At 39.7% G+C, this 26,919-nt stretch overlaps 1 protein-coding gene across 5 annotated transcripts in view; it reads right to left on the bottom strand.

Annotated features, from left to right (window-relative positions):
• The window catches only part of METTL8 (methyltransferase 8, methylcytidine), a 118,124-nt gene that overhangs the window by 87,896 nt on the left and 3,309 nt on the right, over nucleotides 1-26,919 (bottom strand). For all 5 annotated transcript variants that reach the window (XR_008467596.1, XM_054207940.1, XM_054207937.1 and 2 more), the window contains exon 2: nucleotides 19,985-20,042. Coding sequence is in view for 4 of the 5 variants with exons in the window: in XM_054207940.1 (XP_054063915.1) it covers nucleotides 19,985-20,042 (58 nt within the window). In the remaining variant the exon portion in view is untranslated. The remainder of the gene's footprint in view (nucleotides 1-19,984; nucleotides 20,043-26,919) is intronic.

The following is a 26,919-nucleotide window of genomic DNA, read 5'->3' on the forward strand; positions in this document are numbered from 1 at the left end:
CTTCTAACTTATGTACAGATTCTTGATTGTGTTATGGTATGAGCAACACTTTTGATGTCTGTAAGAATAGTGGGAGGAGGTAATGAAGGGTAAATTACTACAGAGGAAGAGACTGAAGTCCAGGTCAAAAAAATGGATGACAACAATTCCAAGCGATGTGGCTAACAGAAGAGAGGAGCTAAAGTTGAGAAAATCCAGTTACTACTGTACACATATCAGAACTTTTTGTTGTAACAAAAATGACAAGGCCACAGCTAACTCTAATAGAAGAAGCAGAAACAACTGGTATAAATGTCAGTTCATAAATAGCTGGTATAAACTGTATCTAAAAGGTAAAACTGGTATAAATGACCTCACTTATAGTGAGGTCATCATAGTCTACCGATCAATATATGTTACCTTGGGGCTTGAGTTTACAGTTGAGTCCATGGCCATCTATACTGACTACTTGTTGGCTCTAAAATGCCATCTTTTGCCTATCACCAAGTCAAACAATAGCTATAAGTAGAGCTATCAGAAAATGGACCTCACTTATAGTGAGGTCATCATAGTCTACCGATCAATATATGTTACCTTGGGGCTTGAGTTTACAGTTGAGTCCATGGCCATCTATACTGACTACTTGTTGGCTCTAAAATGCCATCTTTTGCCTATCACCAAGTCAAACAATAGCTATAAGTAGAGCTATCAGAAAATGGACAAAACTTGTGAAAATGTTTGCAATTTTTATTTCAATTTTCAGTAGCATTTCATTTCAACAAAAAAAATTTCCATCTAGCGGTACTCAAAGTCTGCAGGATATTATTAAATAATGGGATTAATAAGCATATTTTCAAATATTTTTATAGCAGATGATCCTTCTCGTATGTGTATACAAGCAGTGATCCACTAGGTGGCAAGCACTACCAAATCGGCCTTTGGCAGATGCTCATCTACGATTGCTTTAGATGACACAGTATGATGAGTCATGTGCCTTAAAATACAATTACAAGGTTAGTAGACATAAAACACACAGTCATGTCAGAATTTATATATTTAGTTTGATACTCTTTTAAATGGTCCACTTAAAATACAGTATTCATCTCTGATGTTGGAAAGCATTCTTTATTGTGCTCTACCTCAGACTTCTTAAACTCTGGTTTGTAACTTCAGTGCGAGTACAAGTTTGGTTAAAAGATGCAACAAAGAGAACATAAGAGCATGAAAGGTTAGGGAGAAGCTCATACACAAGATATGAGAGCAGCAAGAACTAGGAAAAAAACAGAACTTCCAGTACTTTTGCCATTTGATCTTGCAGTCTCACATAAAATGTGACCCTGACAAAGTGAACATTAGTGCCAATTTCAAATAACCAAAAAAGTAAAGTTCTCCCCTCTGATATGTGCTAACAGCTTCTGTTCTTTATTTACTCTATTGGTGGATACTGATTTTGTAAGCATGTTTTCTGATATATTCCACTGAATATACTTCAGCTTCAGTGCTACTGAGAGCTATTTTGTACATGGTACAGAAGAGCTACTTTTTGATCTGACTTGCTTACCTGTCCTCTCAAGCTATACTGGAAGATATTTTGTCTCCTATAGCTATGGCAGTGATTTCATGGTGTTTGTAGCAGTGGGAGTACTGATGTAGACAGGGCACTGTGGTTTTTCACAAAGCTTAGTATTCACGTTTAGGTCACAAAGTGGCAAAATTCAGTGTAATTCCGATTCTCCAGGACATTACTCTCATTATTTCTATGACTATTGGATCTGGCAGAAATACTACGTTAAAAGACCTCCAGTATAGGTATTATCCTAGCAATTCATCTTGAGTGCTTGATCTTTTTGTTAAAAACATCAATTGCTGTTGCAGTTAAGGGATAGCTCATAGATCACTGTGGCAATGGGAGTACTAATACTGCCTGGCTACTGTTTCTGTGCAGATAAAGAGAACAGATTAAAAATACAAGAAAATTTAAATGAGTGTTCATTGCAGTGTTCATTGCTGTTATTACTGCATCTGTAATGAGGAATCTGAACACAAGTTCAGTAAGACACAGCCCCTGAAATCATTTTAGTGTCTCACAAATGCAAGACTTCCAACGGATAATAATTTATATAATGTTACAACTGTCAGGGCCCTGAACACGCTAATAGGCCTTAATGGCCCTGACCAGCCTCACCTGGGGCCCTCAACCACATCCTTGTCCATGAGTCCAGGGGCTTTAATTTAGTTCAGCCTACGTGCTTCAGTCCTTGACTGTCCTCCATTGGACCTGACTTGGCCTGGTTTCTGCCTGACCCCATCGCTGTGGACCTGCCCCGTGATCACAGGACTTGGATTCTCAGTGGGTCTGAGGGTCAACCTCAGTGGGTCTGAAAGTCAATCCACAGGTTACGACCTGTAGATTGACTTCCCAGCATGACTGTCGACCTGCCTCAGCACCATGAACTTGCCTGATAATGTTGAACCTGGTGGCCATTTCCGTGCCTGCCCTGCTCCCAGCCAGCCCTCATTGCTCCCTGAGGGCAATCTTCTTGTATATTCAGCCTGTACTCTGAACTGGATAGATAGGTCTCCATCGAGTATTTGCTGTGGACAGCAAGGGGCTTCTCCATTTATAACTATTTCTTCTCTCCATATGGTTTTATGGAAATACTTTGCTTAAAAAGCCTTAAAGTTACATTTTAGTTATGATTCACAAATACAGGATGAAGTATGTGGAGTGAACAAAGATGTCTGCTGGACAGTTGCTCAATAAAAAATAAAGCACTTCTTTTTTTTCTGTGTTTCAGAGTGATAGGAAATGATATCATCACTTCACAGGTCTCTCTACCTCGTAAGAGTAGCAGCTGGAAATGTGTGAGTGTACTTCTTAAAGTCTGTAGCAATGTAAAATCAGAGATAAATCTTGTCTTCACTTAATTGCATACCTTAAGCAGAAACTGGAAGGGCCTTGCAAAACAAAACTGCAGCAGCTTTCAAAATGCTGCAGTAGAAGAATTCCTCTCTCTTTTGTCTGTACTGACAGTCATACAGCTGGTGACTGAAAGTAACGACCGCTGCCCAGCAAAGGCGATACCATCATACACGGATTTGGATGAACTGTTCTCTGCTACCAAGCAGTGGGACCCTGCCAATGGCACTGCAAAAGCTTGGGAAGAATTTGCCGGCCGATGAGGCTGTAAGTGTATCACCAAAAGCGGCATTGGGCTCAAAGAATTTGCTTACGGACCTAAGCACTGCTATCTTATCCTTGAATGAGAGAAAGCTCACAGGCAATACAGGCAGTCAGCCATTCCCACAACAACGCGGGTTCAAATCCCTCACTGTAGTGTTACTGCGCTTTGAAAAACTGTATCTTTAAGTAAGAGTTGCTTCCAGAGTTTTTAGTGGACTTCAGAGACAGCAGAGTTCAATGTTATTCCAATCTCTGACTGTACCATACTCTGTACCTGCTTCTTCTAGAAAGTCAAATATTGTGGCACAGAATTACATATAGTGCTTATCTTGATTTCTTTCTCTGTAAGCCTACATCAGGGAGTCTTGCCTACTCCATTTCAGCCTCTCTGTAATTTTCAGTTGTTACTCAGGCACTAACACAGAAATGAATACAGGAACCTCTGTCAGGGAATCTACACCTGGTTTGAACTCTTCACAGGAATGCCCAGGTCTCCTTCCTAAGTCAAGAGGTGATTACAATCCTGTGAGAGTTCAGGCATTCCTTCACATTTTCCCTACAAATTGTATTATTTTACACTTTCCAAGCCACTGAGTACGTGCGCTCCATGGACTAAGTAACGTTTCTTTCATATCCCAAGCTCCCTTCTCCAGTTCTTCTAAGGACATTTTATTCCTAACTCTGTGTTCCCTGAATCTCTGCTCTAGCAAAGAAAATCTTTATATTTCTGAGTATGTTTTTTTCTGTTTTATAACCCTGGTAATCATTCTCTCATTTTGGGGAGGGCAAGTCACTTTGGTCTGAATAAGACAGTTCCTCCTAATGCCTTAAGGACTAATTCACTCTGAAGCAAGCTCTTGTGGAATGTAATAATTGGATACAAAGACATTTTGTACATCAGTCCAATATGTACAAATTCAGATTATATTACAAACCATACTTCTAGTTTTATTATGTTGTCAACATGTTTATGTGATAGTTATTTGTATTATACTTAGTCTTCCTTTGCCTATCTCTAAATATTTAAAATACCCCTAATCAAATTACTAGTAATATTTTTGAATACGTAGGACTGTAACAATAAAGAATACCTTGGGGTTTTGATTTAATATGTTGAATCTTCAATTAAAAATATTTTTTGTGGCTTTAGATACAGAATCAGCCTGTATGTAAAATACATAAAATCCATCCCACCAGCTACGTCCAACAATTTTTTGTTACTCTAAAGCTATAATTTGAGGTCTGACCCATTTTGAGAGAAAACAGCTTGTGTAGCCTCTATGCAAAATGCTAGGAAAAGCAGAAACTTCAATTTGTTCTCCTTATATATTTGTTTATTCAGAAAGAAGCTCTGAAATAAAAGGCTTTGAAAGGCTGGCAAGCTTGCTGAACAATGAGTTGTTATCCTTTGAAGGCATATTATCTTAAAAATTACAAGAAAACCTGAGTGTTTCTAATGAGTAGAACTCTTATTTTTTCAGAGAAAATAAATGGAAGAGTCTGACAGGATGTTTTTTGTTAGGTTTTTCTTCCTCCTGGGACTGCCTGTTGCTCTTATGTGGAAGTTTCCTGCTGATTTGACTTTTTATTCTGCTGTGAGACTGATGCCAAGATTTACATGATTGCTGTGGATAGGAACTAGATTTAGCATAAGGAAGATAACTGCTTTTCCCCTAGGGAGAAACAGAAAAGGGAAAGACAGAGTGGGGCACACAGACGATATTATCTGAAGCTATATTCTTGGTCAATTATTTTATTCAGCCTCTATTTTAGATTATGCTGCAACTAATAAAAGGCAGGAAAGCCACTGGCCTCAAGCCAGGAACACAGACAAGCAAAGAAACTATTTGTGTTTTAATGCAAACGTCCAGCTATAATGGAAGCAATATACTGTTTTTATATAGAGCTGACCATAGCGCATCTTGTAACATTTGTGTAATTAAGAAAAACTGTCATTAGAATTTGCCAGGTGCCTTATATGCAGGGTCCTTTAGCAGAGAGAAAAGGGTGATTGTAGAACTGTGCATCATTACAGTTATTTTAGCAATTCATTGTCTGTATAGTCTTGCGCATTCTTTGATTTTGGATTACATGCTCTGAATGTTAAAAAGGAGTTAAGATTTTTTCTTGTACAGCAGACTTGTGCAATATGAAATAATTTAAAACCAGTTGTCAGACTGCTGTCATTTGCTAACCTCCAGTACCTACAGAAAATGCAATGTTATGAGATACTGAAAAATGTTTGCGTCACAATGCAGGGAACTTCCCAAGCAAAGTAAGACTCCACAGTAAGCAATACTGAGGGCAGAAGGCAGTTTGAGGGAGTTGAGCACTGAGAGCACACAGGTTTTCAAATGTAATTATTAACAGATCATTTAACAAAATTTTAGTAATTTTTCTAATTAAATCATATACACTGAATAAATAAAATTAAATCCCATTATTAGTCAGTAATTAAACAAACCAGGAATAAATATAATCTACTTGGTCTAGAAGTTTAAATCCAGTAATTGGAAGACAGTACATATTACAGAGGCAAATATTCTGGAGTTCCTGAACTAGATGTATATAATGGAAAATGGGTAAGAATTTCCATCACTCCCTTTTCCTTCAGTTAGTTGCACGGACAACAGCTTATCCTGACATTAAAATCAACTGGAATGACTGATTTTATGGTTTTGCATCTTGTTAATTATCTCAAGAAATTTAGTTATTAAGGATAACTGATCCTTTAATAAAGCTGTGCCTGTTGCAGTATGGGTTTCGCTGCTAGAAAATAGCGTGAGTTGCTCAGTTATCACCTGCAAAATCTTCAAAGGGCATTTCTTGAAAAAAGTGTCATTTTAGGGCCACTGATAATACTTGCTTGGTATTTTTGCATATGCTAAAGATTACCTTTAGTATTAATGTTTCTTGAGTAGAAATTTTAGAAAAGCCTTGAATTTGGGGTATATAGACAAGCTTCCTAGAGTTTAGAAGTTTATCTGAGCAATTGGTACTACACAAAGTCTTAGTGAACGCTCCATTCTGCTGAGACTCCCCTGAGCACAGAATTATTTTGAAGATAAACTTAAAAACCTGATACATAGCTACAAAACTACCATGAGGATTACAGCAGACTCATTAGCATTGATCTGCCTTCCAGAACCATTTATTTTCTTTTCAAAGCATGGTAAATTGAGGCTTGGTTTGGGGTTTTACATTTTTTTCCTCCCTTTTGGAATGGAGGGATGACACAGAGCTTTAGTTTTTAATACCTCCTGCTATGTCACATTTGACTTTAATTTCTCTTTTATGGGGAAGAGAGCACTGTTGGGAACAACAGGTGTCTTATTTCTCCCCTCTCTGTCTTCCGTGGTTGGCTAATGAGATTTCTAATCATGAAATTCAAGGTCAAGAGGTCTCACCAGGAAGTTCAGAGAGTATGAAGTCCAGCTCCTGGGAACTATTCTGACCTCCTACAAATCACAGGTTGTAGGACTTTAATCAATAATTCCTATAACAGTTCAGAAATTGTGCCTTAGGCATGCAGAAAAAAAAAGGCAATTAAAGAATTTAGATGATAGAATACTCCTCCTACCCTAGATACATTGTTCCAAATTGTAATGAATCAAAAATTTTTAAAGTATGTAATTAATATTTTAAATTTATCTACCTTCAACTTTTGATCATTGGAATTTATGTTTTTATCCTTTTTAAAGGAACCTCTGCTATCAGCTGGTTTCCTTCAATATAGATATTTATAATTATGACCAAGGCAACTCATTATCTTTTCCATGAAGCTAAATGGGGACTCTGCATATCAAAAACGTAGACTGTAAGGAATAACATGTTCATTCTTCTGTCCAAAATGAAAGAACCCACCTCACAAAACTGACTACACAGAGGAGGATCACTTTACACCCTTACACAGGGCTATAACCAAGCTAAAACCTTTAATAGCTCAAGCTTGGTCTTGTCACTGCTAGCTCAAACTGTCACCACATGCATTATGTTCTGACAGAGTCCAGCAGGCTCAGTGCAGACGCAGAGCAAGTTCACATCTACTCCTGCAAAATACAATATAAAACCATCCTATATATGAAAAAGGTGGCTTTAGGACTCCTTTGAGATATATGTGCTCGCACAAATTTTCACAAGTTCATCTGAAAAATAAAGTCGTCTTTAGTTTTGTAAAGATCTGGAATAAAACTGAGTTTTGTAACAGGATAACAGGTCACTTTCTTTCCAGTGGTTCTTTTGGCCATTTCATTCGTTCATACGGCTCAGTGCAGGACCGGGACAAAACTACCAGCAGCTGACAGCACTTCTTTGCCTCAATTCCTTTCTACACTTGCAGCACAAGTCTGAGAGGTGACATTATGAAGATGAAAGACAATTCATAAGGTTGATCAGAAAGGCAAAACATCACATCTTATTTCCACCCAACACCGAAACCTGTACAATGAGATTTTTTAAAAGCAATCAGCTGACCGTGACTACAGTTAGCAATACAACCAGGAGAGCCTTTCTGAACGGAAAGGAAAAAGAGCCAATGAAAAGGAAGCAGTATATGTAACTATATATACACCACATCAGTGGAAACTATCTAGAAACACAGTGCTTTCCTACAAAATATGAAAAAAATATGTCCAAACTCTTAAATGTATGTGCAAATTGGATTTCAAGCAGAAAAGCAGAAGTCTTGCTGGCAGCTTCCCAGCTTTCCAGACCACTGCTGCTTTATTAACTGAGTCCTATTGAGCTATTTTTGCAAACTGACAAGCACATTGCTCCTACACTTAATAATAAAATATAAATAAGTACATACTGAAAGGGTATTTTCAAAAATATTACTGCATGTTGTTTCATAGCTGGTAAAAATACCTGGAAGGTAAACATGAGTTTATAACAGTATACAATGCCACCTCCACTACCACTGTCATCTATATCAATCATCTATACAGTTGGAAATTTAGAGATGTCAAATGATGATATATCGATTAATTAAATGTCACTGGTTAAGCACATCATTCCACATTAGTTTCAGGCCACTCAGTTTTGCTTTGTATGACCAACATATCTTATCTCTGGCAAGAGACTGTTTGTTTTGACATAGTTTCATTTGACAACTCATCAAACAGCTCTTGATTGCTGGACTCCATCTCATTTTCCTCTTTCTCTGCCTGGCTGTAGCGGTGGTCTACCAGCAGGCCTACCTTCGCCCCCTGCCAGGTTCAACCAAGTATTCAGACCTGGACTGAGGAGCTACTCCAGTTTCTGGTAGACACACAAAAAGGGTAGCAGAGAAAAACCACTGCAGTCTGTGGTTCCACATATATTTCCTGACATACTTGATTTGGGTATACTTTCTTCTGTATTTGGAACACACAGATTTCTGCCCTGCCAAATACCCATGCGTCAGAGATGCTTGAAGGATGTTATTAATTTTTCATGCTCCTCAACTCAAAGGTACAAGCATGGATATTCTCACAAAACAAGCTCATCTGCTCATTGTGACTTAATGGATTTTTAGCAAAAAGTTTTGCAATGAAAAAGACTCACGGCTGAGGTACCCATGCAATGTGCAACCCTAGCTGTACTACCACAGGCAGGTGGTCTCTGGGTAATTCAGAATGACATGGAAGGACAATGAAGTGAAGAAAAGTAAACAGGCAGGCAACCTTAAGAAACTGACTTGGAGATGCCACTGTTCACTGTCTTACCCTTGTCCACAGTTCTGGCTGACATTGTAAGTAATTTTATACAATTGCAGCATTCTGTAAGCAGTGGACTATCAGAAGCTTGAATGTTTAACTTCAAAGTTAAACTGCAGCCACAGAATATAACTATTACAGCTCTTACGAAGTTTTAGTTATATTGTCCATATTTCAAAGACTTTTAAATACAGTATGTCTATTGTTTATGTAATAAGATTTTTTCCCAACTATTCACCTCGAACTTGAATTAGGAACTGAATGTTAAACACATTTTTTTCATATGAATCAACCAGCAGGGCAGCTTTACATGCCATCATTTTGTTTGCACTGATGGAACCGTTCTTCTAAATGGAAAGCGGTAATTAATTTTTGAGGCCTTAAAAGTATAACAAAATCCAACTAATTCTTATTCAAAGATGTATCTGCACTGGAAAATTACTACCTAATGAGGTATGTTAAATGACATATACCCAAGTGCTACTCTGCACAACTGCCCTTCAGGTGTTTTCAGTGTATATTTAAGCATGGGTTAGCTTCTGCCAGTTTGAGAGGACTCATCCTTGTATTCTATTTGTAATGAAAGTAAAAAAGCCAGACAGAACATATAAATATTTGTCATGATTTAAGTGCTGCTTACCGATAGACTTATCATCAGTTGCCTAAGCAGTTGTCTAAACCGTTGGGATACAGTTTTCCAAGCTCTCTGGAGCTCTTTCCTTAAAATTGTCTGGTTCCATGTTGCTTACCAGAACTTGACAGCGCTTCAGTCACTCATACACTGAAATCACTACCTGTCATACTAGCCAATATTGTCTTCTTTTTTTTAATACTAAACTGTCTACCTCTGTCCAACCTGTTTTATACTTGGATTATAGGACCTGACTAGGGTCATAATAAGACATAGTAAGACATAAGACAAAATGAAAATATAATAACAAGAAAGCTTTTCACTGAGTACAGTAGGTAAGGTCCAAAGTATTAACTTCAACCGAGTTCTATGACTGAAGGTGTAAGGGAACCAGGCCTACATTTCTACAGTACAAGTGTCTATATATCTCCCCAAAGATGAAATTATGAATACTTCCGCTTTGCTTGAAATAAACACTCTTTCTGGATATTTCATTAACATTCCACAAGTCAATGTTGTTTATTCCAGTGTTATCACACACATGCAGCCATTTGTTATAAAATAAACAAAATGAAAAATCTTTTATGTTTCACTGGGTCAAAAAGCACTGGCAAAGATGGGCTGCAATTCATTACAATGTTACTGGAAATTTAGCTTTCATAAACACGAAACTTCCTTTCTGGATATATAATCAAATCACATTGAATTTGATGTTGGAGAGCTTATCTAATTAGTTTTCATTGACTTGAATATATGCTTCTGTTTCTTAGCTGTTGTTTTAGGTTTTACAACAGTGTTTTTCGTTAAAGGTTGGCAAAAATATTTAACCGTATCTTAACTGGACTCTTCTGGACAGTTCTGGTTGCTGGGATATTCTGCTAAACATCTTGATTCTTCAGAACAGTTTTGGGTATGATAAGCCCTAATCCACTATTTTTATGCAGCTGGACAAAGAATGGAAAAAAAAAATCAAGTTACAAAGGCTTGCAGAATTAACAGAATAATCCTAATGGTGTACACTCATGTTCTCTATGAGTTTGCTCAATGAAACGTTGGTGAAAGTTGATGAAACTAACATATTCTTACAGTAATACATAATCTTACAGTAAGAATACAATAAGCACATGGATGAAGAACTTCCATGACCTTCTGCCTCGTTTCATATTTGGAATTTCCTCCTCCATCATGGTAATGTAAGTGTCAGCAGGGTTATGTGGTGAACTGTATTAGAATACTGGTCCAGTTCTTCACACGTTCACACAACCAACCAGCCCAATTAAGAGGAATATGGGTGAGAATGGGTGTCCACAGTGAGACCTACTTTAGCCAGAAGAGTCAATGAAAGAAATATTTATGTAAACTGTATCATAAGTTAAAAATCTTAAAGTAACTTGGGTGATTCTGTAAAAGAGATCTACACTTGTTCAATTAAAACTGAATTAACTAAAATACTTTTTAGTGCAAACATGGCTTACAAATAGAAGATAAGGAAAGGATGACTTGGATAAAATCGCACTTTTTACATTGGCAAAGTCAATCAGGGAACAGTGTTTAAGAGAGAACTCCGACACTGCGTTTCTAAAATTAAAAAAAATGTTTATCACAGGTTTCCTGATCATATGGAAAGTATAACACACTATAGTGAGCCTGCCAACTGAATGTGCCAGGAGAATACAAAACACAAAGTTAAAAAAATCCAGTAAAATTGTAAAGTCTTTTGTACTATTGATTCTACAGATCACATTACCTCTTGAGTCCAGAGATGGAATCTCGTAACGCAATCCTTTTGCAAACAAAGCAAGTATCCAAGTAAAAGACGGTTGTGCTGTTTGACCACAGCTTTAAAGGTGTCCTGGTTCCGGTGGGGATAGGGTTAACTTTTCCTGGTATTCCATGCCATGTGAGCCACGCCCACCCTGAGCTGCCGGGGGAGGGGGCAGGAAGTTGCTGCTTAAAAGCGGGCTGGGGCGGCCCGGGTCCGGCCGGCGAGCGGCGAGCGGTAGGGGGAGCGGCGGTTCCGTAATCGCGTTTGTATATTCCCCTATCCGTGTTGTTGTTGTTGTTGTTTGCCTGTTCCCTTTGCTGTTCTATTAAACTGCCTTTGTCTCAACCCAAGAGTCTTGCCTTTTCTTACGATTCTTCCTGTGTTTGGAAGGCACGAGCGAGCGACACGTGGTTCTTTGTTGCCGTCTGAGGCTAAACCACGACAGTCCTTTTTGGCGCCCAACGTGGGGCTCGAAGGGTTGAGATAACGACAGAATCCAACTAGAACGTGGAAAAAACGGTTTTGGTTTTTTTTTTGTATGCATTTATTTTATTAGGTAAGTAGTCACTGGTCATCATGTTGCTTGGTTTGTTCTCATGGCTGTGTTACATAAATTCCTATATGGCTTATGTACTCCCTGCGATGCTGTTTACCATGTCTGGAACAGGGATGAGGATTATCATTCTGCTGTCCTGTGCGATATCTGTTTATGATATGATAACATCACTGTTCAGACGGCTATTTTGGGGTGTTTATGCGGTTTTGCTGTCCTGTCCGTACATTGGACACCGTCTCTCAGAATTTGTTAATAATTTCCCCAGCCCTTCTGCCTCCCTTTTCTCCTTCGGGTCAGGTATGACAGCTTTTGAGAATTTTGAATATCCTTGGGATACTCAAACTAGCGTGTTCGTAGTGCTATGTCTCCTGAATACGTTCCAGGTCTTGTTTAGGGTTAAGCGACTATTTAAGACTACCACCCGGAGATCTGCTCCGAGGCTGGATAGTCAGGGGTGGCATGGCATGTGGGAGAGCATGGGCAGGTACCTAGAGAACTACTCACCTCCAATGGTCTGGGACTTCACCCCTGAACAATTACAGGACCCTGATAAAGTGGTAGAATATTTGAAGGGAAAATGCTGTGGCTATTCTAGAGAGGCACAACTCACCGCGCTGTGCTGGGCCCTGGCCAGTATCTACCAGGCACTGCTCAGAATTATGCAGCACCCTCAAGGGGAAGAGATGGAAACCAGACCTGCGGCGGCCCCTGCGGCTGCGGCGGCCCCTGCGGCGGCCCCTGCGGCTGCTGCGGCCCCTGCGGCTGCGGCGGCCCCTGCGGCGGCCCCTGCGGCTGCTGCGGCCCCTGCGGCTGCGGCGGCCCCTGCGGCGGCCCCTGCGGCTACTGCAATCCTTGCGACAGACACTGCGGCTACTGCAACCCCCGTGGTAGCCACTGCCACTGAACCAGGGAACCAACCCATGCCAGTATCAGTTGCCCCCATACAGAAGAAGAAGTACACAAAGAAATCAGTTCGCTTAGTAAGAGATGATGATGAACCAGGGCCATCACGAGAGCAGGAGGAAGAGGCAGAACCAGAGATAATTACTCGATCCCTATCCTTGAGTGAGCTGCGGGATATGCGAAAAGATTTTAGCCGACTTTCAGGCGAGCACATTGTCACCTGGCTGCTCCGGTGCTGGGATAATGGGGCCAGTAGCCTGGAATTAGAGGGTAGGGAGGCCAGGCAGCTGGGATCCCTGTCTAGGGAAGGCGGCATTGACAAGGCGATCGGGAAAAAGACCCAAGCCCTCAGCCTCTGGAAACGACTCCTGTTAGGCGTGAGGGAGAGGTACCCCTTCAGCGAGGATGTTGTATGTCAGCCAAGCAAGTGGACTACCATGGAAAGAGGTATCCAGTACCTGAGAGAATTAGCCGTGCGGGAGATGATTTATTATGACTTGGACAATGCAGACTTACCCACAGACCCTGATGAGGTGCGATGCACAAGGCCCATGTGGCGGAAGTTTGTACGGAGCGCACCATCGTCATATGCCAACTCCCTGGCAGTAATGGAATGGAAAGGTGAAGAGGGACCAACGGTGGATGAGGTAGCTGGCCGGCTCCGGCGATATGAAGAAAGTCTCTCTTCCCCCCTTGTCTCAGCTGTGGAGAAACTGTCGCGGAAGGTCCAGCAACTTGAAGAGAATATGTCCTACTCCCCACCTGCACGGGCCAGCATCTCAGCTATTAGAAGCAGGCATTTCCCCACTCAAGAGAGAGAGTACAGAGGGTACACACCACGAGGCACCCTGTGGTTCTACCTGCGGGACCACGGAGAGGACATGAGGAAGTGGGACGGACAACCTACTTCGATCCTGCGGACACGGGTACAGGAGTTGCAAGGAAGGACAACCACAAAAGGGGATCCCTCCAGGAAAAGTGCCGCCCCAGTTTCCAGTGGGCCGTTCCCCAGACAAAGCAGAAGGCTTGATCTTGCTTCTGATCCTCTTGAAGGAACTTCCAAGTCATTTATGCAAGAAGTGAGTAATGGATACTGTGACCAGTATTAGGGGGGCCCTGCCTCCGGCCAGGTGGAGGAAAGGGATAACCGGGTTTATTGGACGGTGTGGATTCGATGGCCTGGCACATCAGACCCACAGGAGTATAAGGCTCTAGTGGACACGGGTGCGCAGTGTACTTTAATACCATCAAGCTATAGAGGGGCAGAACCCATTTGTATTTCTGGGGTGACAGGGGGATCCCAAGAGTTGACTGTACTGGAGGCAGAAGTGAGCCTAACTGGGAATGAGTGGCAAAAGCATCCCATTGTGACTGGCCCAGAGGCTCCATGCATCCTTGGTATAGATTACCTCAGGAGAGGGTATTTTAAGGACCCAAAAGGGTACCGCTGGGCCTTTGGCATAGCTGCTTTGGAGACAGAGGAAGTTAAACAGTTGTCTGCCTTGCCTGGTCTCTCAGAGGATTCTTCTGTTGTGGGGTTGTTGAGGGTCAAAGAACAACAGGTGCCGATTGCTACCACAACGGTGCATCGGCGGCAGTATCGCACTAACCGAGACTCTCTGATTCCCATCCATGAGCTGATTCGTCAACTAGAGGTTCAAGGAGTGATCAGCAAGACTCGCTCACCCTTTAACAGTCCCATATGGCCGGTGCGAAAATCTAATGGAGAGTGGAGGCTAACTGTAGACTATCGTGGTCTGAATGAAGTCACGCCACCGCTGAGTGCTGCTGTGCCGGACATGCTAGAACTCCAGTACGAACTGGAGTCCAAGGCAGCCAAGTGGTATGCCACGATTGATATAGCGAATGCATTTTTCTCAATCCCTTTGGCAGCAGAGTGCAGGCCACAGTTTGCTTTCACTTGGAGGGGCATCCAATACACCTGGAATCGACTGCCCCAGGGGTGGAAACACAGCCCCACCATTTGCCATGGACTGATCCAGACTGCACTGGAACAGGGTGAAGCTCCAGAACATCTGCAGTACATTGATGACATCATTGTATGGGGAAACACAGCAGAAGAAGTTTTTGAGAAAGGGAGTAAAATAGTCCAAATCCTTCTGAACGCTGGTTTTGCTATAAAGCGAAGTAAGGTCAAGGGACCTGCGCAGGAGATCCAGTTTTTAGGAATAAAATGGCAAGATGGACGCCGTCAGATTCCAATGGATGTGATCAACAAAATAGCAGCTATGTCTCCACCAACTAGTAAAAAGGAAACACAGGCTTTCTTAGGTATTGTGGGTTTTTGGAGAATGCATATCCCAGATTACAGTCAAATTGTAAGCCCTCTGTATCAAGTAACCCGGAAGAAGAATGATTTTAAATGGGGTCCTGAGCAACGACAAGCTTTTGAACAAATCAAACAGGAAATAGTCCATGCAGTGGCCCTGGGGCCAGTCCGGGCAGGACAAGATGTTAAAAATGTGCTCTACACTGCAGCCGGGGAGAACGGCCCTACCTGGAGCCTCTGGCAGAAAGCACCAGGGGAGACTCGAGGTCGACCCCTAGGGTTTTGGAGTCGTGGATACAGAGGATCCGAAGCCCGCTACACTCCAACAGAAAAAGAGATATTGGCAGCATATGAAGGGGTTCGAGCTGCTTCGGAAGTGGTTGGTACAGAAGCACAGCTCCTCTTAGCACCTCGACTGCCGGTGCTGGGTTGGATGTTCAAAGAAAGGGTCCCCACCACACATCATGCAACCGATGCTACATGGAGTAAGTGGATTGCACTGATCACGCAGCGAACTCGAATGGGAAACCCCAGTCGCCCGGGAATTCTGGAAGTGATCATGGACTGGCCAGAAGGCAAGGATTTCGGAATGTCACCAGAGGAGGAGGTGACGCGTGCAGAAGAGGCCCCACCATATAATAAACTGCCAGAAAATGAGAAGAAATATGCCCTGTTCACTGATGGGTCCTGCCGTATTGTGGGAAAGCATCGAAAGTGGAAGGCTGCTGTGTGGAGTCCTACACGACGGGTTGCAGAAGCCAGTGAGGGACAGGGTGAATCGAGCCAGTTTGCAGAGGTGAAGGCTATTCAGCTGGCTTTGGACATTGCTGAGCGAGAAAAATGGCCAGTACTTTATCTCTACACTGACTCATGGATGGTGGCAAATGCTCTGTGGGGATGGTTACAGCAGTGGAAGCAGGGCAACTGGCAGCGCAGAGGCAAACCCATCTGGGCTGCTGACCTATGGCAAGATATTGCTGCCCGGATAGAGAATCTGGTTGTGAAAGTACGCCATGTAGATGCCCACGTACCAAAGAATCGGGCCACGGAGGAACATCAGAACAACCAGCAGGTGGATCGGGCCGCTAGGATTGAAGTGGCTCAGGTGGATCTGGACTGGCAACATAAGGGTGAACTATTCATAGCTCGGTGGGCCCATGACTCCTCAGGCCATCAAGGGAGAGATGCGACATATAGATGGGCTCGTGACCGAGGGGTGGACTTGACCATGGACACTATTGCACAGGTCATCCATGAATGTGAGACATGCGCTGCGATCAAACAAGCCAAGCGTTTGAAGCCTCTTTGGTATGGAGGGCGATGGCTGAAATACAAATATGGGGAGGCCTGGCAGATTGATTATATCACGCTGCCACAAACCCGTCAAGGCAAGCGCTATGTGCTCACAATGGTGGAAGCAACCACTGGATGGCTGGAAACATACCCTGTGCCCCATGCCACTGCCCGGAACACTATCCTGGGCCTTGAAAAGCAAGTCCTGTGGCGACATGGTACCCCAGAGAGAATTGAGTCGGACAATGGGACTCATTTCCGAAACAGCCTCATAGACACCTGGGCCAAAGAGCATGGTATCGAGTGGGTGTATCACATCCCCTATCACGCCCCAGCCTCTGGGAAGATAGAACGATACAATGGACTGTTAAAAACTACACTGAGAGCAATGGGTGGTGGGACTTTCAAACACTGGGATACACATTTAGCAAAAGCTACCTGGCTAGTTAACACCAGGGGATCTAACAATCGGGCTGGCCCTGCCCAATCAAAACTTCCGCGTACTGTGGAAGGGGATAAAGTCCCCGTAGTGCACATGAAGAATATGCTAGGGAAGACAGTCTGGGTTAGTCCTGCCTCAGGCAAAGGCAAACCCATCCGTGGGATTGCTTTTGCCCAAGGACCTGGGTGCACTTGGTGGGTGATGCGGAAGGATGGGGAAGTCCGATGTGTACCTCATGGAGATCTGATTTTGGGCGAGAATAGCCAATGAATCAGATTGTGTGCTGTTAATTGCTAAGTAACACTGTCACTGTATGTCCTCATTGCTATCAGTTGTACTACAAGTAAGGCACAGGGGTGATGGGATAAGAACTGATCTCAGCAGCCGGCGCCCAGCAGTTTCCTCAAGATCTACATCTTCAGCCTACAGACTGCGTGCATGAGCCACACCAGGTGCACCAGTCACAAGCTCCGAAAAATACAGCATGCAACAGACCAGCACCACCCAGCATCTCACCTGCCCTGAGGGACTGTTCTAACAGATGGAGCCCAAAGCCGTGGATTAAAAGAACTCAACGGACACTTTGGAGGGATGACCCATAAACTAAGGGTATTATATGTGTGTATATATATATATATAACAGGGGAAAGTGGTGGCAATTCATTGGAACCTGCTGGGCATGGCATAGATGGTATGGAATAAGGGGTGGATAATGTCCTGGTTCCGGTGGGGATAGGGTTAACTTTTCCTGGTATTCCATGCCATGTGAGCCACGCCCACCCTGAGCTGCCGGGGGAGGGGGCAGGAAGTTGCTGCTTAAAAGCGGGCTGGGGCGGCCCGGGTCCGGCCGGCGAGCGGCGAGCGGTAGGGGGAGCGGCGGTTCCGTAATCGCGTTTGTATATTCCCCTATCCGTGTTGTTGTTGTTGTTGTTTGCCTGTTCCCTTTGCTGTTCTATTAAACTGCCTTTGTCTCAACCCAAGAGTCTTGCCTTTTCTTACGATTCTTCCTGTGTTTGGAAGGCACGAGCGAGCGACACGTGGTTCTTTGTTGCCGTCTGAGGCTAAACCACGACAAAAGGGTACTGATGACTTTGCATATGTCCATTTATATGTGTCTACTTGAGATGTGTCAGGACTTTTTTTTAAAACTGTTGAACATCCATAATTGATTGCTGAAGTAATTATAATTCTTGGTGTTCATTTTAGCTACAAAATTAACCCCCAAAATCATACCCCTTGGTCACCAAAATTCAGAGCCACTTTGCGAGAAATAATAATTTCATTATTTTATCCGCACTTAGTTATCTACTATCTCTCTTACAGCTGCTAAAACATATGTTCTAAATTGCTACACTCAAGGCTTCAAGTACAAAAGCTTTTCTGTGGCAGGCATTATATATATGTTATTAACATCGTCCCTAACTCACATAGTTAATAATCTTGTTAAGAGCATCCAATTTGTCATTATCTTGTTCAGCAGTTCTTTCTATTTTCTATACCATATTAATAAAGGTATATAAAAATCTTTTTTCCCTTAAACTCATTATCCATGGATAATTTCTTTGCTCTGGAGTGGTCTAGTATGGTGTTCTGGAAGTTGTTTGAGACCTATGCAATCTACGTAGGATGTTCCTGCATCAATATATTCTAACACCATCATTTTGGCAGGTCCTTCAGTACAAAATCAGTTCTGATTTATACCTCACACCTTTATTTTGCAGCCTCAGAAATTTCTTCCTCCACACATCCCCGGGCCCCTGACACCTAGTTTCACAGACCTGGTTGTCTTCCTGTTATTTGCTTTGGACAGTCTCTTTCCACATTTCCACAAGCTAAATATGGAATAAAGTATTTCTCCTTAAATGCTTATCCTTTCTCTTTTCCTATTGTTACTGTTATTACTGCAAGCTTGCACTTTTGGTGGCATTTTAGAACCTTCTATTTACCTTTCAAGCCATTTCAGAATATCACAATATTTTTGTTCTTATTTTAGAACATTTAGAAAATCAGAACTTTTTTGTCTTGCATTCAAATGCAAAGCAACAGCAAAGAGAACGTAGCTATACTTCTAAAAACTCAGAACACCAAGGTCTGATTAGTATTCTGAAAGAAGTTCTTCAAAAGGGAAATCTGGGGAACATGTACTTTTGTGCACTACAGTACAGTGCAGAGATCTCTGGCTTACTGATTTCAGAATCTGCAGATTCCCTTTTAGCTCTCTAGGGAGTCCTACAAATTTCAGATGGAGTAGTCCATGGTTCAGTTTCTTGCTGGAATGGATTCTTCACAAGTAGAGATAATCCTTCATGTGATGTTTACTCACTTGGATACATTTCTGTATTACACATTGTCCATATCAGGCTTTGCAATGCTTATTTATTCTTGCCAGAATGCACTCCTGCATTAGCTGATTTGATTATACACATATGGTTGAAATGGCACTTTTATTCTATGACCTCTTTTCATTAGCTTAAAATAACTTTTCAAAACAACTACCCCTAGGCCAACACTTCTCATGCTTGTTCTCAGACTAACAGACACATTTTTACCATTTTTAGTTTGAAGATAATGCACTCAGTAGTTTTTGAGGATCAGGCTTTCAAATATATACCAGTATAGTTGTTTTTATTAAATACTTACAAATTACAAGAGTTCATAATTTCCATTCAAACCTGTTATGTTTTTCCCTTCCTAATTATAAATAAGTAATATAGTAACTCCTCAAACACCACTTTAAAATTTTTTTTGTTCTGAAATTCCTCCTGAAGTTTCTCTCCTTTCTGGATCTGTTAAAGTTATCAGGTATTTAGAGCACCTTTTGACTTGACTCACTATTGGAATTTATTAAATAAAACTAATAATAACCTCAATCTTTATTATATTAACTATGCATATGTTAATATACACACTATATGCATGTACTGATATATTACCTACATGACATAAATTTAATTTATATAATCATAAATGTATTGTAATATCTCAATTAAAATGTATCTTAATTACACAAAACAGATGTTAACATAATTTTAAATCTATAAAAGCTATATAACTAGCTAAGATTTCAAAAGAATATGCTCTTCTCTAGGTAAACACAGCACAGTGTAGCATAATAGTAACACGACATTATATGATCTCATGGTCAATGTAACATTTAACAATCACACAGTTTAAAGAAACAGATTATTGAGCCTGAAAGACAGCAGATGAGAAATAAGAAATGAAAAAATTAGCTTTATGCAAACCTTGTGCCGTACCACCTGCCAGCTTGTGTCATGTACTCTTCAGCCATCACCAAATCTCCTGTGAACAATGGAAGAGTCAAAATAAATCCAAATCAGAATAAGCCACAGTTTTTACATTAAAAATTGCTTAATCTTCCTTAATGATTCTCTTTTGGGTTAGTCACTATTACTGAACTGGCAAATTTAGTATTGGTTAAAAAACTTCTAAAAGCATTTCCAACATTTTCTTAGCAGACACTGAATCAGAATTTTCAATTGCTACAGTACCATATAAAAAGTCTATTTAAAATGTATTTCAGTCCAATGCCTGACATAGCAATTTCTCATCTCTCAGCTTCCTAGTACCAGCACTATTCGTCACAGTGCAGGAACAATTCAAATATACGAAGTGTCACATCAGCATTCTGTTGAGTCCTACATGTTTCAGTAAATAAACCAAGGTGATTTAACAATCCCAGATATAGTTTAATCTTTTTTGATAAATAAAAAGCCAGTAAGTTAAAGCATTTCCTTTAATTTTACACAACATTGTGGAATTTATTTTATTAAAATGAACTCCAATATCTAATTGATTGGTCTCCAACAGTAATTTAGAGACAGAATTTCAAAGGCATGAAAGCCTATCAAGAATGCATATAATTGATTTTTAGAGAGTTGAGGACTTGATCCTGCATTTGCTGCAGTCAGCAGTGAAATTTCCATTGATTTAAATAAGAACAGCTTCATACCTGCAGAGACTAGCTGCTATTTATGCCTTTCACATTATCCCTTCCATAGCTAGAGATTTCTTCCCGTTTTCGTTTTGTACAGATATCTACACACTTGAAGTGAAGTGAAAGTGCTAAGAGCATATATTCATGTCAAAACAAAAGAGGTAAAAACTACTGATTTTGTACATATACTCAGTATAATTTACCTTATATTATAAAAAAAAAATAACAAGACACATTTGCAAAGAAAGCTAATGAAAGTTTCAATGCTGAAGATGAGCAAACACTCTGCAACTGCCATTCAGGTTTACGGTGTCTCTCTTCACTGAAGTCAGTGGGATTATTTATGAGTAAAACATTTTGTTTTTTTGCTCAACAAAGAGTAAAATGTTGAATACGTAGTTTAGTTTCTAGGCATTTAGAAGTATTTAAGTTTAATCAAACAAGTTTGAGTAATTATACATAGAACTATTGCTTTACTGCTGAAAAAGTGAGGAAAATGTTACCAAATATTCAGTTCTAGCAAACGGTCAAATACATTACCAATAAATGAAACACTGTGATCTTACTCTGCTTTATTTAGAAAAGAAATGCAACCGAATATTTAAAATGTATTACCAGCTAGGGAATAACTGCCTTTTAAGAGAACTGTCACACTCATATATGCAAAGATCAAAAAGTGGCAGTAGTGTTAGCATTCCAAATACATCTAGATGAAACAATAAGATAATTAGGTGTAAAAAATTCACAGTCTTATGTTCAACACAGTAAAGGATCAATTTCATCTAAAGGCAAGTGGAGCGTACACCGTATCATCTGATCCAAAGGAGTGACCTTCTTGATTCAAATGCAAAATGGCTAGTCCTATTGCAGATGGAATTTGCCAGGACAAAATGTTACATAGAAAGATTACATTTCCAGTGGGGCAGAAAGGTATTTGTCAGTGTCTCATTACAGCTTTGCTACAAACATCTTGGATTTCAATTAGCTTTGAGATAGAACGGCAATAATCCAGCAGTGAGACTACAGACAGATCTTTGTTTCTTACACCATTATACCTGAATTTTTGTTTCATTTGCAATAAGGTATTGTAAGATTTCCAAAAGAAAAGAATAGAAGGAAATAACATTCCAGTCATTTTAATGTCAGAGATATCACTTAGTGATGTCGGTCTGATAACTTTGCACTAGGAGGCGAGGGTGACATAATTTACATTTTTTCCAGCATAAATGAAAAGCGATGAATTCCTTGAACCGTTAAGTGTCCCATCAGTTCTTCTACCCTCACTGTCCCACCTATTATTAACATACCATATCCACTCTGCTGCTTTTGATCCTTTTCTATAAAAAGTAATTTGCCTTCTCAATGGAAATAAATATGAAATTTGCTTTAGTACATTTCAGGACTTCAAACAATGGCCCATAGAAATTTCCACCCTATAGAAGCCATCTTTTAACTTTACAAATTTAGAATTTGCAGTCATTTAAAATGTTTACTTCTAAACAGTATTTGATATTTAAAAAAACTAGTATGTTCTTCTGAGTTGATCATGGAACGAGGAGTTGGAAGGGAATTTTTTAACTGTCACTTGAATGTCTCTGGCTGATTTTCAGTTAATGCCTGTAAAACTCTGGATAATATTTGTCACCCTTACTTTATACCTGTGTCATGAGGGTCACTCTGTCACCTTATGAAATGTGGCAGAAAGAATAGTTCTGAAATCAAGCAGGCATGATTCAGGTGTTGATCTCTTTGTCAGTAAGAAGTTATGGTCTATGCCATGCAGATGTGATTTTAATAACACTCAAAATTATATATGGTGCCTTCCATTCCAAAAGCTTCCTTTCAAATATCAATTCGCACAGCTGTAAGAAATATCATTATTGAAATAAATACGGTTAATTTGACACGTTGAGAAACTGAAACTAAGAGAACATAAAGATATGTCTGTGAGACCTAGGAACCAGTGGCAAAAACTACTGGCGGCAAAGGACCACTTTTCCTCCTTTGATACCAAGGTGAAAAAGACATTAAGTCACTCGCCCCCACAATTTCAGAGCAAGGACAATAGCTGGCAAAATGGTCCCTTTTAAGACGAACTGTTTTATGGACTAGCCACAAGCTTCTTTCTCTCAGAGAAACAAATTCTGCAAAATGTGTGATTTATCAGTAAACATAAAAATGATAAACATAAAATTACAAAATCTAGTGTATCTGTATTTTTTACTTCATCTTGAACTCTAAATGGCTGTTCTAAATAGATCACAACAGTTGGTCAGTAACAGTCTGTGGAGATATACAATGAATTAAGCAAGCATCTATAATGGATTTTTTCCTCCCTCCTGAATTGTAGCCACCTTTAGGGTAATGAATAGCAAGAAAATATATAATACTTTATAACTATAGTGAAATGAGAAATAATTTTCCTGATTAATGAGAGTATTGCTTAAATATCACATACTTCCACTGACTTTAAAAACAGCTGTTAAGTACATTTTGCTCCTACATACTTATCTGTAAATATGTGTTGGAGCTTGCTAGCACTATTAGCGTACACAATACTAACAAAAAAAATGTTGTTTAATTTTTGTCATATCGCTATAAAAAATTAGATTTAGCAGTTAGACCCTGCTTTGTATACATAATGCAGAACAAACACTGCCAAATCATACATGTAGATTTTTTTTTTAGGAAGAATATCTGAACATATTCTATTTCCTGTAAAATAAATGCAAGTCCCCAGCTATATACATATGTTTAATATTTTATTATAATGAAACGGAATTTAGATTTTATAAAAATATTTTTCTACAATTATAATGTAGTTGAAGAATTGATTTTTTTCCCATTTGTTTATTTTTTGCAGAGAAGCAGAGTTTGACTGAAAACTACTAAAGCTGCACACGATTCCAGATTCCTGTTTCAAAAGAAGGTGTTGCATAAGAAGAATTACATCAGGTTGTTTTTTTTCTTCCTGTACTCACAGCACCGTAAGAACACAGACTTGGAAAAGACACCCAGAGATCTAGTTCAACCTGCTTTAACAGAATCAGTGTACTTTAACACATAATAGCTGTCTAACCTCCTATTAATATCCAGACAGAAGAGATTACAGTAGCAAACTTAACAAAATTTTAAAAACACAAACTGCTTTCTCTGAGACAAACAGGCTCATATCTTTTAAAACTTCTTCTGACGCAAATGAGAGATTTGACCTCACAGAAAACTGAATACTGACAGCCATCATGACCTGCGGTGATGACGCCTATGGCTAAACTCATTTATTGGATAAAAATTTGCCAGTGGTAGAGTATCCACTTATACACATACATACCAGCAATATATACCTTATTTGCAGGAAATTATATACTTCCCTCAGCCTCTAAAAAACTGAAAAAAGCAGCTGTTTAAATTTCTAACATTATATAATATGTGCATTTCATTGTCCTATGCTTTTCTTGAGTCTTAAAATCATGTGTCATGGGAAAGATGTACACTTACTTAAGTCTATACAAGTTCACACGTATATATTCCATTTACAAGCCTTACAGAAGGCCTTTTGCAGTTTTTTCTCTCTTTCTGTCTTAATACAGATGCACTCATGTAATCAAGGGCATTGAACGATGTAACATTCAAACCTGAACAGATTACTTTTGTAATTTTTTTTTAAACAAACTACTTGCATAGATCAGACTATTTCACAAGAAAACATAATCCAAACCACTTGTCAAATAGCTTAAATAACATGATATTAATGTGATCAAATTTTGTTCAAGCAAAGTAGAAGGATCAAACTTATCCTGATTTTTTAAAAAACAACAAACAGGTTAAGACAATATGATTTGTTTGTCTAGAAAACCAATCTATAAATAAATCAAAGGAAATCCTGTTTGTTTGGAGTATACAACATTAAACTAACATTAGCACTGTGTTTAGCTATCCAAATCATGCTTACTAACATTATATGTGTTTTGAATTTAAAAGTTTTTTCTATGATCTTTTTCATAGGAATGCACACAAATTTTGCAGATTCTCAGTAACTGATTTTAACATTTTTGAAATGCAACAAAAATCTGAATGAAATTCAAATTCAGTTTAGCTGCAACAACCTCCATTGACAGCCAACCAGATTTTCACAACAGAAGTTTTCTTGCAAAAAAATTGTTGCAAGATGCACAGGAAATCCCCTTACAAACATTGCAAATTATATAAGGCTTAAACACCACTGTTAGCACATCACCTCTGTGAACAGGGAGAATGAAGTTCTATCATACTCTGGTAAATATTCAGCCAGAGAAGGGCTACTTCCAGTTTGGACCAAGTCTCTATAGATTTGTTTGGGACATGGAACACATCCCTGTTATCTCGTCCCTTCTCACTGCCTTTCCTCTGCCACTTGTGATATGTTCCAGCAAGGTGCTTACTATAAACCAGATGGCTGTAGTAATTGTTACAGGAGATTTGCTACGCCATCGCCTTTCTGCTCAGATGTTCTATAAGTACGGCCTAGAGCTTGGGTTCTGCTAGTAATAAATACATTTCCAACTACCTACTGCCTTGCAACTTATGTTAAAAGCAAAGAATTATTTAAGTCGAAAAGTAGAAGATATTCTGATAAAAAATTTATACCAAAAATTGCTGTTTCTGTGTTTGCCCTATGGTTTAATTCCATGTAATTTTTCAGATCTTCTTCCAACACGTTAGCAAGTTTCTTATTAAAACCCCAAAAGAGGAACAAATTCTACCTTTACTTGCATTCCTGTGAGCAGTAAAATGACTCCGTGGCACCTGGTCCTTATTGAACAGAACTGACTGATCCTGTGAGTCAGTGACTCAACTAATTCTCAAAAGAATGTGAAAACACGAAAAGTTACCTGTTACAGTTAACAGTTACAGAAGAATAAATATTACTTTATGGTAAGAACAGAAGTCCGGAAGCTAGGAATCCTAAATTCTAATCCCTGTGGTCTTGTTACTTAGTCTTTTTAACACCCTCATTTCATTTGTAAATAATTACAAATTACTTCATATAGGTAATTATTTAACATCTCTAGAATGAGATTATTTGATGCCACTGGATGAAAAATGCATTCATTTTTAGTAATAGTACTTTAGTGTGCTTTTGTTCCTATTAATTCTAGTCTAAAATATACTTTAAGATTACATAAAATACCCCGTTTGCTTACAGACAGAAAAATAATTTAATTCCTAATGAAAAGTAAAAAAAGCCCCTGAAAAAAGTGAACACTTTCTTCCTCCTTATTTGTCCTATTACCTTTTTGGCTAATAACGCTAACATAACACATACACAAAAAAAAAAACTCTGTTATCATCTTAACAAATATTCAAACGCATTCTCCCTTTGATGGATACACAAAACTTCCATGAAGGTTAATGGGAGACAGGTGCACAAAATGAGGGTAGAATATAGCCTGGCATACAACATATCTGAAAATAGTTCCCTTTGGCCGATCTCTTGGTGGTTTTCATACTCGCTCTTAAAACCATTAGAACTAGTACAGGTTTTGGTGCATTACAGGATCCCTTAAGAAGCTCTCATTATCTCCTCTCTTAACCACATAATAGAAACAAAATGAAAGTACCCTACACAGACCACACTGAGGAAGGAGAACTTGCCTTGGAATTTTTCAACTAGTAAACCTATTTTCTATAATGCTTAGTAGTGAATCACTCTTAAGTGCTGGACCATTCACTAGTATATGTGTTTTGTGGCAAAGGTTACCAGATTGCAAAAGTGTTCTCATCTCAGAAAGGACCCATCATTCACCATCACCTTATTTTGACACAACAGAAAAAAAAAAAACATGTCCATCTAGCAGGAATAGGAAAGGGGGGAGAAGGACAGAGAGAAACCTATATTAGCGATGCAGCAAATTTTCTAAGGGAAAAGCACAGACTATTAAATGATACCAGAAAAGTTATATCTTCATATTATGGGATGAGCTCTTCCAGATTATTTCAATTCCAGTAAGTCATTAAGATTTCTTTTTCTTCTAATTTTCTTGAAATATTAGAAAAAAAGAAAATTAAAATGGAGCCTTAATGGAGGAAGATAGGCCAGCTGCCTTTTCCCAGTCTCTCACACTGCTAGAGAGGAGAGTGCAGTGGTGGCAGTTACTTGAAGGAACTACCCTCTCCAGCATAAATTTTGGGCTCATGCTCCAGAGCAAATCACTCTTCTCCAGCAGTGCAATGAGGTGACAA

Source organism: Rissa tridactyla, chromosome 7, assembly GCF_028500815.1.
Source record: "Rissa tridactyla isolate bRisTri1 chromosome 7, bRisTri1.patW.cur.20221130, whole genome shotgun sequence".
Classification (NCBI taxonomy): domain Eukaryota; kingdom Metazoa; phylum Chordata; class Aves; order Charadriiformes; family Laridae; genus Rissa; species Rissa tridactyla.